This window comes from Hippocampus bargibanti, linkage group LG13, assembly GCF_051943395.1.
Source record: "Hippocampus bargibanti isolate YZ-2025 linkage group LG13, ASM5194339v1, whole genome shotgun sequence".
Taxonomy (NCBI): domain Eukaryota; kingdom Metazoa; phylum Chordata; class Actinopteri; order Syngnathiformes; family Syngnathidae; genus Hippocampus; species Hippocampus bargibanti.
The window spans coordinates 1,814,960-1,835,103 of record NC_142746.1 but is presented as its reverse complement, the minus strand read 5'-3'; the positions used below and the strand labels follow the sequence as shown (position 1 = coordinate 1,835,103).

Sequence of the window (20,144 nt, the reverse complement as noted above, 5' to 3'; positions counted from 1 at the left end):
TGAGCTAAAGCATTCGTAAGATGAGGTATCACTTTATGTAGACAACGTCAACATGCCCCTAAAAAAAGGGTGAAATCCAGTTTTAAATTGGATCAGACCAAAAAAAAAAAAATCCCCAGTCATCTTCGTTAAGGTCCTCCACATCAGTCCATTAATGGAGCGTCACGTCCTGGAGATTGAAGTACAGAGTCAGCAGTCACTTCCTGTTACCGACGATAATTCGTATTGATCTGTACCGAGCGTCCTGTTGAATATTTGCTCAATGAGTCATCCACCACGTTGCTTCTAGACAATCACTCGGTTTTGCAAGAGAAAGACGAGTACTTGGCAACACTTGGCAAATAAAGTTTGGATGAATTAATGGCCAATTAGCCAATATGCTTTAAACCAGGGGTGTCAAACTCATTTCACATGGTTGGCCACATCTGGCATTGGTAGATGTCAAGTGGGCTGGACCATTAAAATTATACCATACATGCTATAAATAACCAAAATATCATGTATTTCATTAGCTTTAGTGTATTCTGCAATGGTATTCCTCGTCAGGCTAATATTAGATAAAGCATGTCGCTTGTTGGGAGTTCAGCTGCCTTCAACATGCATCGTTTCACAAAGTCGCCGTCAGAATACAGCTTTGATGCTAATGCTATTTCGCTAGCAATTAAATAGCTGGCTTTTACTGCACTACACTGAAATGTTTAGTTCGCTGACGAAGCCTCTTGGATAAGAAGCGAAACGTCCGACACCTTCAAAGAAGTACAGATGACGGCTGACAAAATCTTTTCATCGATGCACTACACTGACTTCTCGGCTATGGGAGAAAGTTGACTGCTGTTTCTTCAGACCCGCCAGTAATTCGTCAAACTTGTCTCTTCTCAGTTGTCCTTGCAAGCAGTCATATTTTTCGCTGTGATGAGTCTGACATTTTGGCTAATGAGGGTGTTGAAACCGCGGTTGAAAAAAAAAAAACTGCAGTTTTTTTCTTTGTTGATCGAAACAGCACCAATCTGCCCCCTAGTGGACAATCCTTAAATTGCACCCAATTAAAATATGAATCCCCAGTCGTTTGTGCATTTTTTCCACTTTTAAATTATCCTGCGAGCCTGATCAAACCTCCTTGAGGGCCAGTTCTAGCCCGCGGGCCATATGTTTGACACCTCTGTTTTAAACTTTTAAAGAACAGGTGTTAAAGTCATGGCCCGGGGGCCAAATCGAGCCTGCCACATTTATTCGGCCCGCGAAAGCAAATCAAGCATATGAAGTGCCTTGTTCGTCTATCGAGCTAGCTCGCAAATTCAAATTTTGTTTGGGATTTTCGCAATCCCAACTAAATGTTCAAATTGTCCCATGTGAACCATAAAAACATTTATTATTTTTGACTTCAAACTTGAAAACTAGTCATTCATTTGTTATGTGCTCTGGGGCCGTGATTCCGGCGGGAGACCTGCTTCGGGTCTCCGCCGCTTACAGTCATCTGTTCGAGATCCCCCTGACTGATCGCTGGCTTCCTCCGGGTAGTCCGGCAGAATCCTTTTGATCCTCGCCTGTAACTAGCGAGTAAGTTTCTGGGTTCCATTGGCCATCGTCTCCCCCCCGGCCATCGTCATTCTCTTGGGGATCGTTTCTCGCGGGTGCCGAGATGCTTACGTGCCGGCGGGTCCCGATGGGCGGTGGCCCGCCATTGAGCTGACCGCCTTTGGCCGGTCCCGCTTGGTCCATCTGCCGCTTGCTGCAGACGGGGATTTTGTTGGCCCGAAGGGAGCGCCCGTAGCTGGAAAACCAGTCCCTCTCAAAGGCGGTCCGGAGCTGATCCACCACGGTGGAGTTCTCCCCGCCGTCTACGCCCTCGGGTTGACCGATGACCAGGCCGACACCTGCGTTGTGGGTGAACTCGTTGCCCACCCAGTCCAGATTGCCTGTTGGCAGAAAACAACCACTTTGATGTCCTGCCAATTCACCGGCCGTTTAACGGACACACTGGGATGTCGGGTTTACCGAAATATACAGCTCTGTCCGTCACCATGAACCTGTTGTGGTTGATCCCCCGGAGACCGCCGTCCCTCTGCACTCTGGGGTCAAAGAACTTCTGCGTGGTAAACCAAGGCGCGTTACAAGGTGGACTTTTGTCAGAGATGTTCGATCGGACACTGTGAACGAAGGCTCGGACCCAGAAAGATTGTCTTTTACTGCCGGCAGGAGACGTAGCCTTTCATGACAGACGTCTGAATTCTGCAGCCCTCTCCCAAGCTATTTATTGAGAGTATATGCAAATTAAAGTTATACATTAGTAAAACATAGTTATCTAGAATGTCACACCTCTTGATTTCTAAGCACGAACAGCTGTAAGCTATAAAACATTGTCTTTTCCATGAACTGATAAATTTGTAACCTGGCTAATGAGCTCTTCCAGTGAACGAGTTTCAAGTCGTAAATTGCTCCTGTAACAAAGGAGTTTCCCAAGTCCTAAATTCTGTCCTAGGCCAGATCTCCTCGATGAAGATGACAGTTTAACAAGCTGTGTCTGATGACCTCTGATTGACCCCAGGTTGTCTGTGCTTCAATTGTTTATTCAAGTCACACATGTTGACTAAGCATATAACAGCATGAAACTTTTAAATATCATAACTTCTTATTCTCCATCACTTTTCCACCGCGGTCCGAGTTGAAACTTACAGCTTCGAGTGAGCAGTCGGCTTGCTCCATGCACAGACTCCTCAGGGACCAGACAAAGTTGAACGTCAGCGGGTGGGTGTTTTCCCAGCAGCTTATCAGCAGACGGACGTGCACCCTCCTTAGGATCAGAGCTTCCCGGAGCAAGCCGTCAATCCGAGACCAGTACCTTGGTAGCGTTGACACAATGGCGTCAGTTTGCGAAAGATCATGGAGGTAGGGGGTGTCATGATCGACCTGTAAGCGCCACTGTTGAGTAGAGGCAAGTAGTCTGTGACGGAGATGTACACAAAGCGACGGGCGTCCTTGATCACCCAAGAAATGGCTTCCAGGTCACTGCTTCGGTCTTTGGGGATGAAAACATCCGGGGAGGTCTATAGAAAACCACATGGACACCCGGAAACCAACTTTGGTGCCGAAATCGATCCCGAGCAGTTACGAGAAAGGACAACGTCATCACGCCCTCCCTTTTCATCACTTACGGACACGTATGCTCGGGCCTTGGTGCCGTTCAGGGTGAGCTCCAGTGGCGAGTTCTTGTTGAAGAAAGCAAAGAGGCGTTTGGACCAGAAGGAGGGGATGAAGTCCTTGTACTGGAGCCCCCAGTAGATGTTGAACACCCTGTGGAGGTCCAGAGCCAGACAGCTGCAGTTGTACACCAACACGCCAAGCTCCTTCCTCTGGTGAGTATAATCACACACCATGCGCGCTAGTGGCCTTGCGGAACCAAATAACGTGCAAGAAACCATTTTTCCTCATCATCACGTGGGGCCTAATCATGTTTTTCAACCAAGATCAAAATGTTTATGCACGGCGGAAAGCGTATCAAGTACTGTGGCAAAGGATCTCCAGTCCATGCCGCCGCTACCGACGTATATGTGTCTCCTGTCCACCACCCAGAAGTTCGAGTGAAGGCGACCTTTGGTCAGCGCCGTCATGTTGACGTAGTGAACATCCGCGCCTGCGAACGTACGAAGGAAGTCAGAGAAGGCATCCAGTAAATGCCCCAGGCCCCTGCGCGGAAGTACCAAGAGCCTCTCTACGAAAGAGACCTTGCTTTTAGACTACGCATAATTCCGAACACGAGTGAACTGAGTCCCATGCGTAAATCGGCCAAACCACTTCTCAAAATGAAGCGTACCTCTACAGTGTACACCAGGCATGGGCAAACTATGGCCCGCGGGCCACATACGGCCCGTGAGGCTTTTTAATACGGCCCGCCAAACTTGTCCAAAATTATAGTAAAAACAGTCTGAAACTCATGACAAAAAGTCACTAGGGCAGACAATTTTGAAAAGTTGCCTGCCCGGCCATAAAGTTGCCTGACCCATTTTTCACAACTGTAAACACAATAAGACAACTAATCACTAAAAAACATTGTTGCAAAGTATAACGGATTTTTTTAATTAAGGATGTAACTACCACAAATGTTCCCTTGCTTAATTTACAGTAAATATCCCTCGTTTGTCCATACACTGTTCATTAAGGTGCACAATCCAATTTTTGCGCTGCGTTGCCTGCTACAAGCCACTAAGCGCCTTTCAAAACTCTCAAGTACACTTTACAGTCACGGGATAATGTACGTTTGCGTTTTGTAGCGTCATAAATTTTGTTAGCTTCTTTTGAATCTTTCTTCTGGAGCTGATGTTCTGTGCATCCACTTTGGAAAAGGCTATGCAAATGCACGATCTTATAACGCTCGGGAAAGTCCAGAATCAAAAGCAGACTTTTGATTGGCTGTCGGGGAGAGTATGCAAATTTCAGCTGCAGGTAGGATATTTATACAGCCTATGTTTGTGTGCTTGGCAACAATACGCGTGTACTGTTTGAGAGCGTCCGTGGCGAGTTTGTAGAGCGCGCGGTCAGGACAATGCATCTATGATTTTGCGGAGTTTAACACAAGTAGATATTATTGAGCTTCAGTATTTTGTTGTGTAATAATATGTTTTGAATGTGTAGTGTGCTTACTGTGCTATGAGGTTTGCACACACTACATTTAATGCTTTAGTATATCCGGCCCAAACACTCCCTCCAAATGCTCCTGCCCCAGCCCCTCTGTCAAATTTTAGAACCCATTGTGGCCCGCGAGTCAAAAAGTTTGCCCACCCCTGGTCTACACTAACAACACGGATTCTTCACGTCCCCATAACGTCTGTAGACGAGTGCGTGAACCACCGCAAGTAGTCCAGGAACGATTCAACCTACCGAAAGTGTCCATCCCTGCAAAAATGTAAACGCTGACCGTGTGCGGCGAGCGTCTTGAGCTCCGCCGAGTCCACCATCCCGCTTGCGACCCTGAGCTGGATTTTCCGGGACTTCAGTGCCTGCAGCCTGGACAGCAGAAGTCTACCCTGTGTGGCAGAATGCGACAGACCCCCTCACATGTGATTCGTCTTTGTAAATGGAAATCAAATGGAACTCTTAAAGTACAACCGACACCTCTGGACAAGTTGTGTCCATAAGTTGTAAAATCACTTCAAATGACTTCTACAGAGTGGATTTTACCAAGATTCCACCGCATATAGCTATATTTCACGTTTTAAGACCCGCGCTGAATATTCAGGAAGTCTTGTTTTTGAGTTGATGACGATGCCTGACGCGATGTCAGGTCTGGAACGCCCCTGACCGAGAAAGCGACACACAATGCATTTGGGGTACTTTGTTTGCTCTGAAAAATTCGTGTTGATCCGTGTTGATGGCAAAATTAGAAGGAAAACATAAATAACGCGATGGTGAATAGTTGTGTGTTGCACCAAGACTACTATTTCATACTAGTGGACACAAATTCTTAGCAGACAAATCAGAATCAGAATCAGAATCATCTCAGAATCATCTTTATTGCCAAGTATGTAGAACACACAAGGAATTTGTTTCCGGTAGAACACGCTGCACTAGTATCGTCGTCAAAAAAACTGCTAAGTGGCACTATACAGTTCCATTTTGGCTACTGTTGAAGAGTTCAAAGAGTTAATGGCTTGGGGGAAGAAGCTGTTTAAATGTCTGCTGGATTTGGTGCGCATTGATCGGTAGCGCCTGCCTGAGGGGAGTAGCTGGAAAAGGTGGTGGGCAGGGTGCGGAGGGTCCAACAGGATTGTCAATCAGCCCATTTCCAACGGAGCTTGGGCGCCATCTGGATGCATTTTCTGGGACGCTACATTGGAGTTCTGACGGCTCGAATTGATATGAAAAGACTTCTTTAAGCGATTTCAAACATTTATGCTTTCCTCTTCAGAACTATTTGAATCATATTCATAACTGCATGAGTAACAAGAAAGCATCTTCTCCGAATCCGAAGCCATTGTTCTGATTCTCAAGCAAGGCAAGACGTCCTGGCGTGACGTCACGAACAAGGGAGCGGGACCTTCTGAAACTCGGCATCTCTGAGGTCATTTTGAAGTAGTTTTGGGACACTTTAACTCATTTTTATTGGTGTTTTGCATTTGACTAAAAATATCAGCCTGCGTGTTTTGGGTATTTTAGATGCTATAAAACGTTTTTCTGATGTCAGTTAAGAAACAAAAAAATGGTGTCGGTTCTCCTTTAAACTTCCCACTGATGTGGCCCAAACTGTATATGCAGTTAGTGCCCAAGATGATCATGGATGGACTTCACTCTTTCACATTTACAGGACCTCAAGCTCACGGGGCACAGAAATACAAAAATGTAACTAAAAGCAGAAAGACAACCAAATGATTTAGGTACATTCCCCGAATGGCTACTTCAGCGAATTTACTGTATAAGATCATCATAAACCACCATTATGGTTATGATAATTTTCAGTTTGAAATGGGCATGTACTTTGTAGCTTATAGCCCCTTTTTTTATTTATTAGCTATCTATTCGCTATATAGCTACCTAGCTGGCTATCTAACTTATCCCTTGACCGTAAAGTGACCTTGAGAGTTTTAAACGGTGCTCTTTCAACAGTAGCCAAAATGGAACTGTATAGTGCCACTTAGCATTTTTTTTTTTTGTTTTTTTGTTTTTTTTTGACAACGATACTAGTGCAGCGTGTTCTACCGGAAACAAATTCCTTGTGTGTTCTACATACTTGGCAATAAAGATGATTCTGATTCTGATTCTGATTATGATTATAGATTAAATGATTAAATGTCTTCTTCTTCTTCTTCTTCTTCTTCTTCTTCTTCTTCTTCTTCTTCTTCTTCTTCTAATTATTATTATTATTATTATTTATTGTTAGCCGTCTATTAGCTATATAGCTAGATAGCTAACTTATCCCTTGACTTGAAAGTGACTTTGAGAGTTTTAAAAGTTACTTATAGATTCAATGTATTATTATTATTATTATTATTATTATTATTTTATATTATTATTATTATTATTAGCTATCTATTAGCTCGCTAGCTGGCTTGCAATCTATGTTGAGTGAATTATGGCGCGTGTGGCTGCCGCAGCTCAGCCATTGCAAAACTTATCCTGTGACTGGAAAGTGACCTTGAGGGTTTTTCAAAATCAGAATCAGAAAACCTTTATTCGTTCCATAATGGGGAAATTTGCATTTGAAATTTGTAAGGCACTTATAAATGAAATGTACTATTATTATTATTCTTATTATTTATGTCAAAAAGATTTCCCATTGACAATTGTTTTCCGAGTGTTTTCTGATTGGAATGCAGAATAATTGCTCAGAATAAACCTCGGAGACATCCAATCATCAGGACTTTGCTGACTTTTGATCGCAAAAACGCTCCAGATTGTCGCTATCTCGCTTGCTTAGCCTCTGCACAGTTCAGGAATTTTGCAGCCCTAACAGTGAGTTAATGCGGCTCATTAATCAGCAAAATGGTTGCCGACGTGTGCCTCCGCGGAGAAAACACACACCCAATCACACAGCTGCGGTGCTCCAGGCTAAAAGGCCGTTTGCTTTACTTGCGCCGAAGCCTCCTAGGAGGAGCCATTACCTTGTAATGAACAGTTTTTCTTGGATGCGCTTTCAAGCCGAGTCGGGAACGCTTGGTCAAAGCCGAAATAAAGGGCACATTTGTGTTGAGATATTCGGTCGGACACTGTGAACAAAGGCTCGAACACAGTCTTTTACTGCTGGAAGGGGACGCAGACATTCACGACAGACGCACAACTTCTGCAGCCCTCTGACAAGCTATTTATTGACAGTACAGTGATATCTCGGCTTATGAACTTAATTGGTTCCCAGAAAGTATGTGTAAGGTGAAAAGTTTGTCTGCCAAACGTTTATTTTCAATAAGAAACCATTAAAATGAGAATAATCCGTTCCCAGGTGCCCATAAAATAATTTTCTACGAAATAAGCCTTAAAATGACGTAAAATATACCTTATTTTATGTATAATAAGCATGCTATTGTATTGTAATGAAAGAAATAAACTGTACAGTATAATAAAGTCGTTTTATTGACCTTTGTGATGGTCGTTGATGTAGTTTCCTCTTGATTATATCCGAGTGAAGTTGCCGTGCTTTCTCGGCGATAATACCCTCAGTCACAATGTCCCCCGCTAGCTGCTTTTCATTCATCCAAATCAACAGAAGTTTTTCAACCTCTTCTATTGCCTGAGACCATTGCTAAGACAACACAAAAACACTCGTAGCCACATGTAGCAACTTAGCGTACTGGTACTGGGACGCTAAGTCACACAAACGCACACCTCGTTCGTGTTTCTCCATGATCTCCTTATGCTCGACCGTAATTTTCCTTCATCTCTTCTTCTGCCTAATACTAGCTTGTGGTGGGGTCTTTTTGCTCACATAATAGGAAAAGTACTCCACTCAATAACAAACCATGTATGCACTCAAGCAAAGGGGTGTGTCAAACGAGTCCGCTAGCCACCGTGGCGCTCCATGTGGTTTGGTTCATTTGCCGAAAACTAGCTCGTATACCAAGATTATATACTCGTGAATTTAATGTTCGTAAGGCTAAAAGTTCATAAGCTAAAGCGTTCGTAAGCGTAGGTATCACTGTATGTAGAACACAAGGAATTTGTCTCCGGTAGAACATGACGGTTGAAGTCAGGGGACATCCCCACAACGTTGGGGCGTAGAATTCCCAACTTCTACCCCCCAACCTTTTTGAGACTTTGGTCTTGGAGACCAGCATCAGACCAAGAAGTACATCGGTCTCTGTGAGACATGGTGACCTGGAGCATGCGTAGGCGAGGAAGTTGCTACAAGAATTCCGTCGGAAAGTCCAAAAGTCAATGCAAAGGATTTGGCATTTGTACCCGTTTAGCCGCAGGCTGGAAACTGGACTCCTCTTCGGAGGAGTTGAGGATCCACCGCGGGGAAACAATTTCCACCACGCGGACGGCCCGATCCAGAAGACCGAAAAGCCCAGTCGAGAGAGGGAGGCGCGACACGGTGCCGTTGGCGAAGGAGACGTCTTCCGGAATGTTCTCCACCACCACAACCCTGAGGAAGGGAATCGTAGATTGTTCTGACCCACCAAAAGACAGCACAAAGCGTGGCCCAGATCCCTGCGCTCAACGTCTCCGTCTTTGACAGGCCCATGGACAGTCAAAGACGGTGCAGTCAAAGACGGCGCAGTCAAAGACGGTGCAGTCAAAGACGGCGCAGTCAAAGACGGCGCAGTCAAAGACGGCGCAGTCAAAGACGGTGCAGTCAAAGACGGAGCAGTCAAAGACGGTGCAGTCAAAGACGGCGCAGTCAAAGACGGCGCAGTCAAAGACGGCGCAGTCAAAGACGGCGCAGTCAAAGACGGTGCAGTCAAAGACGGAGCAGTCAAAGACGGCGCAGTCAAAGATGTTTCAGTCAAAGATGGCGCAGTTCATGAGTTGCTGAAAGCAACACGGGAGATTTGGGACTCCTTTTTACATGGCAGCCCAGAGAGCAAAAGTAACCCTCCTACTCGCCAGATGCGTCCACCACCAAATGCCAGATGCATCTGGTGGTGAAACGCCAGATTTTTGGAGCAAAGTTCAAGTAAAAGCAGCACGACGTTAGCGTCCTTACTAATTCTGTTGGAAATCTTCTGGGCCGACTCTTATCACTCTCCCAAAATCAAAACCGTGTCCGCCTCCCACCTGCAATCCCGGCTGCAGTTGTCCTCCGTGATGCCGTCCTCGTCCTCTCCCCAAATATCCACGGCCGAGAAGATGAGCGCCACCAGCACGGCGAAGCAGCACAGAAGGGCAAAGACCACGATGCACTTCTGCTGAGACTTTGCCGAGGACACACAAAACACATACTGATGAGACATATTCGTAATAATGCTAATAATACATTTCATTTGTAAGCGCCTTTCAAAACTCTCAAGGTCACTTTCCAGTCACAGGATAAGTTTTTATGTGGGTGAGCAGCGGCAGCCACACACGCCAGCGTTCACTCAACCGAGAATAACTCAAATAGATAGAAAGCTAGCCAGCTAGCTAATAGATAGCTAGCTGGATAGCTAGCCAGATAGTCAGAAAGCTAGCTAGCTAATAGATAGCCATCTAGCTAATGGCTTGTTGATGCATTTGAGTCACGTTTCATCAAGCGCTAGTCTTTGTTTTGCGTCTTAACCAATGCCCTCGTCGCACCTCCAATATTCCCTTCTCTCCCGCGAGCAATTTAAGCAAATCAAAGCTCCAGAGCAGCCATTTTTATATTTTCTTGGTACAGCGAATGACATTTTTTCCCATTCCTGAAGGGTGGCGGTTGTATTTGATTGCAACGGCAATCCTGATATCTTCGACACATCCGTGATTAGCTTGGGGGGCACTTGAGACACTCGTTGCTGAGTCGCCAGCCCAGAAAATGAAATGTGTGTGCATGTACGTGTCTGCAATACAGTGATATCTCAGTTTAGGAACTTAATTGGTTCCCAGAAAGTGTGTAAGGTGACAAGTTTAACTTCCAAACATTGATTTCCCATAAGAAGCCATTAAAATGAGAATAATCTGTTCCCAGGTCCCCTAAAAAAACAAAAATTTCTACTAAATAAGCCTAAAATAAGCCTAAAACTAGATATTTTATGTATAATAAATGTGATATTGTGTTGTAATTAAATAAATAAACTGTACTGTATAATAAAATTGTATAATAAAGTCATTTTATTGACCTTTGTGATGTAGTTGTCAAATCAATGACAAACTTCCAGTTTGCCTCTTGATGATATCCGAGTGAAGTTGCTGTGCTTTCTTGGGGGTAATACCCTCACTCACACTGTACCCCGCTAGCTGCTTTTCGTTCATCCAAATGAACAGAAGTTTTTCAACCTCTTCTATTACCTGCGACCGTTGCTTAGACAACACAGAAACACCATTAGTCACACGTAGCGATGGTCAACTTAGCATACTGGTAATGGGACGCTAAGTCAGACAAATGCACACCTTGTTGGTGTTTTTGGATGATCTTCTTCTGCTCAACCGTCATTTTCTTTTGTGCCCTCTTCGGCTGAAAACTAGCCTGTGGTGGGGTCTTTTTCGCTCCCATAATAGCAAAAGTACTCCACTCAATAACTGCCACGTCTGCACTAAAGGAAAGAGGTGATGAAAACTAGCTCCTTGTGGTTTGGTTCGTTTGCCGAAAACTAGTTTGTATTCCAAGATAATATTCTCGCGAATTTAATGTTCGTAAGGCAAAAAGTTCGTAAGCTAAAGCGTTCGTAAGCTGAGGTATGATTGTACTCTGTTGTCGAAAGGCTGAGCGGACACTCAGATGATTGACATGCAAAGAAAAGTAGACCGACACAGTACATTTTGAGCAGCGACGTGATGGTCGGTCACCTGCTCAGCTAGCATACTGATGTTGACGTTGTTTTTTGGCCTGTGGCCTAGTTTTGAACACCAAGGGAAAATAAAGTGCAGTGCAAAATAACTTCCTGGCTGCTGCCAGAGGCCATGTTGACGCGGCAGCTTCTGAAGCGGCTCCATTTCCCAACGGTTTTATTTTTTTTGAATTTGACTGTAGAATCCGAAGAAAAGACAGGAAGCAAAGCTGAAGGTAGCAGAGATGAAGATGTTGAGGTTTTCTTTGGGAGTGACCAGGTTGGATAGGATCAGGAAGGAGTACATGTAACATCCGAGTTACGACCGGGTACCGTTCCAATTAAACGGTCGTAAGTCAAAGTCGAAATCTATTCAAAATGGCCGACGCGAGTTTGGTACGACAGGATAGTATAAGATGTCAATCTGTTGTTTTTCAAGGACAAACGACGTCACTTTTTTGTTTCTTAACTGACATCAGAAACACATTTTATAGCATCTAAAATACCCAAAAAACGCAGTATGATATTTTTATTCAAATGCAAAACAACCAATAAAAATGACTTAAAGTGTCCAAAATCTGCAAAAAATTGAGCTGCGAATTAGGCATTTTCAGAAAGTCCCGCCCCCAGTTCGTGACGTCACGCCAAGACGTCTTGCATTGCTGGAGAATCAAAACAATTCGGAGAATATGCTTTCTTGTTACACATCCAGTTATGAATATGATGCAAATAGTTCTGAAGAGGAAAGCACACATGTTTGCAATTGATCAAAGAAGTCCTTGCGTGTCATTTTGAGGCATCTGGACTGCAATGTAGCGTCACAGAAAAGAGGCAGAAAATGGCGACCAAACTCCCTGTGAGGAATTAATCAGCCCGTTTCCACAGGCTGATAAATTCCTTATATGGAGCTTGGTCGCCCTCTTCTGGCTCTTTTTGGTGCAACATGACGTTTTCAGACCAAACAAGCACAGCAAAATGCATTGACGTGATGGAAAGACTGCTTCAATGTGTCCTTTTTTTTTTCGGTCAGGGGCGTTCCTTCAGTGACATCACGTACGGACTCGTCACCAACTCAAAAACAAGACTTCCGGAATATTCAGCGCGAGTCTTAAAACATAAAATATAGCTATATGCGGTGGAATGTTTGTAAAATACGCTCAGTAGAAGTCATTTGAAGCCATTTTACAAATTATGGACACAACTTGTCCGGAGACGTTGGTTGTCCTTTAAGTAACATTTTCTATTGAATACTATTAGATACCAAACTGTTTACACTTTATTTATACATTTGATAACTTTTAGTGTCATTTTTTTATAATTTTATATTACGTATTATCGATTTTTATTACGATATACCTGTACCTGTAATATATACGAAACTGTTCACTGTACAGTTCATTTATAAATGTTATACTTACGCGTTCTGCTGACCCAAATACGTACAACTTCCCACGCATGCGCGCTGTTGAAAAATTACTCTCCCTTCAGGAGAGGTCGCCTGAGACACAGGCTCGGACTCAGGCAGATGCCAAAGGAAATAAGCAGTGTACAGTACTACAGGAGATGTTGCCGAGACTTTATCTGCACTGTGTAACTGTTGTATTGAGTGTAGTCACGCCTTAGATTGCTGTGCGAGTGTGTGACATGTTAGCTGGCCAAAATTGTAGTACGCATTGGCGTAGAAAAAAAAAAAAAAAAAAGAAAGGGTCTGGCATTCATGGTCATAAGTACGGGTGGTCGTAACTCGCGCCAGTCGGAACTCGGATGTTACCGGTATATCAGAGGGACAACTCATATTTGAGGTTTTGGAGAGAAAGTCAGACTGAGATGGTTTGGACATGTCCAGAGGAGAGAGAGTGATTATATTGGGAGAAGGATGCTGAATCTTGAACTGCTAGGCAGGAGACCCAAAGTCAGACCTAAGAGGAGGACATGAAGGTAGCTGGTGTGAGAGAAGAGGATGCACAAAACTGGGTGACAGTGATACCTAAGCTTACGAACGTTTCGCCTGACGAACATTAAATTTGTGACAATATAATCTTGGCATACGAACTAGTTTTCGGCAAATGAACCAAACCACACGTAGCGCCACGGTGGCTGGCGGACTAATTTTCGGCGGAAGAACACTAAACCACACAGTCGAACAGCGCCACGGTGGCTGGCGGACTACTCTTCCACTCCCCCTGTGTTTGAGTGCAGACGTGGTTTGTTATTGTGTGGAGTACTTTTGCTATTTTGGGACCAAAAAAGACTCCACCACAGTCTAGTGTTAAGCCTAAAAAGACATTAAAGAAAATTATGGTCCAGCAGAAGAAGGAGATCGTCAAAAAACACAAACAAGTTGTGCGTTTGTGTGATTTAGCATCCCACTACCAGTATGCTAAATCGACCATTGCTACGTGTGGCTAACGGTGTTTCTGTGTTGTCTAAGCAACGGTCTCAGGCAATGGAAGAGGTTGAAAAACTTCTGTTGATTTGGATGAACTAAAAGCAGCTAGCAGGGGACAGTATGAGTGAGGGTATTATCACCGAGAAAGCATGGCAACTTCACTCGGAGGCAACTACATCAACCACCATCACAAATGTCAATAAAACGACTTGATTATAGAGTACAGTTTATTTCTTTAATTACGATACAATGGCACATTTATTATAATAATTATCCATTTCATTTCTAAGCGCCTTTCAAAACTCTCAAGGTCACTTTACAGTCACAGGATCAGTTTTTCTGTGGGTGAGCAGCGGGAGCCACACGCGCCGGCCTTAACTCAACCCGGAAGAACTCAAATACAGTAAAGTCTCGTTATATCGATATTCAAGGGAGTCCGAAAAAATATCGATATAACCGGGACTATCGATATATCCGATATCGATATAACGAGACTTTACTGTAGATTCATAGCTAACTAGCTAGCTAATAGATAACTAGCTAGCTAGATAGATAGATTGCGAGCTAAATAGCAAGGGAGCTAGCCAGATAGGTAATAGACAGAAAATAGCTAGCTGGATTAAAATGGAATCGAAAAAGCGGTGTACTCCGTGTGCGTACCGTGGGATCCACATAAAATAAGGTATATTTTGTGTAGTTTTAAGGCTTATTTAGTAGAAAATTATTCTGTTTTATCGTGGACCTGGGAACGGATTATTCTCATTTTAATGGTTTCTTATGGGAAATTAATGTTTTGAAGACACACTTTTCACCTTAGACACACTTTCCTGGAACCAATTAAGTTCATAAGCTTAGGTATCACTGAAAATGGAGGACACTGATTCGCTGTGGCGACCCCTGAAGGGAAAAGCCGAAAAGACAAGAAGCTCTAACAAGAATCCGTCAGGCGACTTCGGCAGAGGTTATCTCACCGTGTCGTTCTCGAACCGTCAAAAAGAGGCCTTCGGAGCCTTCTGGCTTTCCTCAAGCAACGCTGGCGACTATTTCACAAGTGGAAGTGGCCATACGGCGTGTTTATGGAGACGTTGGACGGTCCGACGAGTCGGACGCCGTGACGGTGTTTACGATGAACTTGAGTTAGCATCTGGACGGCGGCCCGTTTTCCACCTCTGTCTAATGTGATCAAACGGTCATCCTTTTCTGACGTGACACGGTTTAGCGCATCCGTGTAAAAGTCGGGAATCGGCAACTCCCGCTTCGAGGCTGACCTATATGATATGATGACTTTGGAATACAGTGATAACTCAACTTATGAACGTAATTGGTTCCCAGAAAGTGTGTCTAAGGTGGAAAGTGTGTCTTCCAAACATTACTTCCCCATAGGAAACCATTAAAATGAGCATAATCCGTTCCCCGGTCCCCTTAAAACGTAATTTTGTACGAAATAAGCCATAAGAACAAAATATACCTTATTTTATGTTTAATAAGTGCTATTGTAATTAAAGAAATAAACTGTACTGTATAATGAAGTCGTGTTATTTACCTTTGTGCTGGTCATTGATGTAGTTACCATGTCTGCACTCAAAGAAAATGGGTGTGGAAATGTAGTCCGGCAGCCACAATGGCGCTGTTCGGTCGTGTGGTTTGGTGTCCTTCCGCCAAAAACTAGTCCGCCAGCCGTTGTAGCGCTCCGTGTGTTTTCCGAAAACTAGTTTGTATGCCAAGATTATATTCTCGCAAATTTAATGTTCGTAAGGCGAAAAGTTCGTGATCTGAGGTGTCACTGTATTTTGTACTCCATCTTTGACTTTCAGCCACTCTCTCAATCAGAAATCGTTGGCCCACGACCAGAATGAACTCTCTCCAAACAAAATCAATCGATCGCCGATCGATCCTCTCAACTGTAAACGGGGCCAAGACCAACCCTGAACCGAGCCAAGACCAGCAGGCTCAAGGACATTTTCTGCCACCAGGCAGTCTGGAGACTCAACTCCCTCCCAGCCCTGTCAACCCTGCCCCTTCCCACTGCCACACTCACCGAACTCTGAAGACACACTACACGCTGTACTATTATCCTGAACTCTATTTTTTTGTTCTTTCTCATTTTTTCTGCAAGACCTCACTTCAACCACTTCAACCCTTTCTTGTTGTTTGTTTTTGCGTTACTACATTACGTCACTTTAGATTACGTCACTACCTCACTTTACATACGTCACTACCTCACTTTACATACGTCACTACCTCACTTTACATATGACACTACCTCACTTTACATTCAGAAATTACATGTATTGTCTGTTGTCAATTGTATGTCTTTTTTTAGCCACGTTATTAGTGCCTTGCACACTGGTTCAGAGAGGACATTAATTTCATCTGTGCTGTATGTCATGCATATTAGCATATTTGATAATAAAGCTGACTTTGGCTTTGATACCACAAAAAAAGTAAAACGATATTTTAACCAAATTCACTACAGGGGTGAGGACTTTGAATATACCTATTCAGAAACCTCACTCCTGCTGTTATTTCAGTTGCAAGTCCAATTTTTATTGCTTTGTTTTTAAAGAGGTTGAAGTGGGAAATGGGGTGACATTTAGTCTTCAAATATAACACTAGTTCTTCTCTAAACTTATCAGCAATGTTGGTCCTCACTCCTTTATATGGAGTTATCCGGACCTCATAAAAACAGGAACGTGTGTGTGTGTGTGTGTGTGTGTGTGTGTGTGTGTGTGTGTGTGTGTGTGTGTGTGTGTTTGTGTGTGTTGAAACCGCATCCAGAAATATGTCAAGACAAGCAATTTTCTTGTCGTGGTGTCTATATATTTGATTTGTGAACCTCCGCCCCCCATGACTATTAGTGCAACGGTCGGTGTTCCGCTGGAAGCTGCTCACTAAATCGCACGGGTGCAACAGCAGCAATGAAACGCCCCATCGGACTATTAACTCCTTCAATGCCATTCACGAATTGATTCGAGAATTGAAAATATGGCGTAGAGCGCCATTCCCCAATTAGTTTGCCGATAAAGCGCTGGCCAGACCTCCACAAGGGGGCAGCATTTGGGTTTTTTTCATGTTAGCACTTTGTTACCGCATGAGCTGTTGTTAAAGCGCGATTTAAACCAATATGTATTGTATTGATTTGTATTTTGTACATCTGCCCCCATTTGATGCTGAGATAACTCCAGACCCATTTAACTTTTAACAACAATTAACAATTAAATGTTATTTTTCCTATGAAACAAGAGATTGTAAGGTTTCTTACGGTGCCTTGAATGTTTATGTAGTTTTAAAACTCAATATTCTGTGGGTCCTGGAATTTGAGTGACAATGACAAGAACCCTGGCACTGGAGTGGACACAATTTTTGTGTTGCTCACCCGCAGAAAACCGGATCCTGTGACTGTAAAGCGTCCTTGAGAGTTTTGAAGAGGCACTTATAAATGAAATGGATGATGATGATGAGGATGATTATTATTATTATTATTAAAACGTGACTGAAAACATGGCAACAGGAAGGAAATAAAAAATAACAAAGTTATCAGAACAAAAAGGTCCAAAATAACAAACAACACCATGACTAATGTCCTTGAGAGTTTTGAAAGGCACTTATAAATGACATTTATTATTATTATTATTATTATTATTATTATTATTATTATTATTATTATTATTATTATTATTATTATTAATTATGATTATTATTTCATTATTATTATTATTATTAAAACGTGACTGAAAACATGGCAACAGGAAGGAAATAAAAAACAACAAAGTTATCAAAACAAAAAGGTCCAAAATAACAAACAAAACCAGGACTAATGTCCTTGAGAGTTTTGAAAGGCACTTATAAATGACATTTATTATTATTATTATTATTATTATTATTATGAATGTTAAAAACAAGACAATGAGCAAATTTAATCCAAAGCGTTTGGTGCTTAACGAACCACTTCAATATATTGTGAATATGCCTCCAGTCGACTTTGATCTTTCATATCTTTCATATCGCTTGTGATGTCGTTATGGGATGGTCGTCTGGTTGCCACGGACACCGTTTCAGGTGTTTCGGGCGGCGCTCACTTCGCTCTGCCAACTACAGCATCTGTGTGGGGAATATGTGGATGTGTCCACCGCTGGCTCGCATCAAGGCTGTGTGTGTGTGTGTGTGTGTGTGTGTGTGTGTGTGTGTGTGTGTGTGTGTGTGTGTGTGTGTGTGTGTGTGTGTGTGTGTGTGTGTGCGTGAGCAGGATGACAAAAGGATCTTTCCCTCGTCTCTCTTCACCATCGCTATGACGACCCTTTGAGCAGATAGATGCCACGAATGGAGCGGTCGCACTTGCGACGGCCAGTTAGGCCCACAAGAGATGTTACCGTGGATGACTGACGTTCAGATCACTTAAAATGGCGTATAGGAGACAAAAAAGACCACTTTCACCAAGAGTTGCCCATAAATGTCGCATCACTGATTTCACAATCAGAATCAGAAAGCCTTTAACTCATTCACTGCCATTCACAAATTTATTCGGGAACTGAAAATACAGTGATATGTCAGCTCATGAACTGAATTGGTTCCCAGAAAGTATGTGGAAGGCGGTATGTCTTTCAAATATTTATTTCCTATCAGAAATCCTTAAAAATTAATATAATCCGTTCCCAGGTCCCCATAAAACGCAATTTTCTACTCAATAAGACTTAAAGGACAACCGACACCCCCGGACAAGTTGCGTCCATAATTTGTAAAATCACTTCAAATGACTTCTACTGAGCGCATTTTACAAAGATTCCACCGCATATAGCTATATTTGACGTTTTGCCTCACCTCACCTGTATTCATGGAAATATAAAATCACGAAATAAATTAAGCAGTTATATTTATTTAGTGATTTGTACTTGAACGCTCTTTTCCATTTAACTTCACAATTTTGGGATTTTTTTGCAAAATCGCTGAATATTCACATTTACCGTTCAAATACTAAGTGGAGACGAACGGTGAGGCACCAGCCGGCTAAGCCTCACCATGGATTGCGCAATCACTATGCGAACTGTGCTGGCTTCCTCTGCAGTGGACCGCATTGGTGTCCCTCTGCATATCACTATTAAAGTGTTCAAAAGCTTTTAGTATATGAACTAAATTTCTACAGTTTAGCTGCTGTGTATAATGTACAGTCACTGTACATTATAAACACTGTACTACAGTGTTTATTTTATTTTATTTTATTTTGATCAAAACTGTGTGCATAGGTGAGGCACACAGTTCTCCTGCCTCATGACAGGGGGCGCTGGTGATTACAGATTCTGTTTGCGGCTCCTCAGCTGCAGAATAATAGAATTAGTGACAGCAAGCTACAGTAAACAGTTAGCAAGTTAAGTGCAACCATCCAGTCATTTTTTCGTGTTGCTTGGCCTTATTTTCAGAATGGAGGATTACATATCTAAATGGAAAGAATTTTCTAAACTGGACTTTCAATCGAAGCAGGAGATAATAATTAAAGGAAGACCAGCTCACAAACGGTGAGGGATGGATGTATATCTCCTGAACAGCTTCTCAGCTTTTTGGCCAAGAAGGATCTCATTGAAACTATTCCTGAAGCGACAAAGTTGCTCCAGTTTGTGCTCACTGTTCCAGCTACTACAGCATCAGTGGTGTGGTCATTCTCAGCACAAAAGACTGAAAACATACAGTCGGAACAGGACTGGTCAAGGACGACTTTCTTCACTGGCAGTGATCTCCATTGAGACAGAGAGACTTGGACTTCATTTAGAAGTAAAGGTAACACGATAATAACGTTTTTAATATTTTTTTTTTCTATGCTACAGTTTGTATACACTATATGAAGAATGCTGACATGACATTTTAAACAAAACACGTTAACTGTTGCCAATCAAATGGTGAATAAGCTACTCTGTAGAGTTCATATGTTTGGAAATCTGACTGTGATGACATCAGTGCCTCACCAGCCATGAACCTCACCGCACGTCACTGCATTTTGGGCACTTTTTTTTCGCCTGAAATCTAACGTGTTGATTGTGAAATTAGAAGTAAAACTACATAAATAACGCGATGGCGAATCGTTGTGTGTCGCACCAAGACTACCAATTGCGGGAAAACGCATAAAGAAGGTGTAAATTGACACAAATTCCCAGCGGACAAATCAGCCCATTTCCAACGGCGCGTGTCCGCCATCTTGTGCATTTTCTGGGCGCTACATTGGAGTCCAGACGGCTAGAATTGATACGGAAGGACTTCTTTAATTGATTGCAAACATGTATGCTTTCCTCTTCAGAACTATTTGAATCATATTCATAACTGGATGAGTAACAAGAAAGCATCTTCTCTGAATCTAACTCTCTGAAGCCATAAGATAAAGTAAGATAAAGCATTCATAA

The 20,144-nt window shown here is 42.9% G+C and overlaps 1 protein-coding gene across 1 annotated transcript in view; it reads right to left on the bottom strand.

The window, feature by feature from the left end:
* Positions 1-78: 78 nt before the first annotated feature.
* The window catches only part of LOC148888919 (inactive phospholipase D5-like), a 22,158-nt gene continuing 2,092 nt past the window's right edge, over positions 79-20,144 (bottom strand). The window contains 9 exon segments of the mRNA XM_089012888.1: positions 79-1,916; positions 1,996-2,086; positions 2,674-2,903; positions 2,906-3,044; positions 3,153-3,350; positions 3,504-3,631; positions 4,913-5,021; positions 8,884-9,070; positions 9,703-9,839. Of these exon segments, the coding sequence (XP_088869014.1) occupies positions 1,471-1,916; positions 1,996-2,086; positions 2,674-2,903; positions 2,906-3,044; positions 3,153-3,350; positions 3,504-3,631; positions 4,913-5,021; positions 8,884-9,070; positions 9,703-9,839 (1,665 nt within the window). The 3' untranslated portion in view covers positions 79-1,470.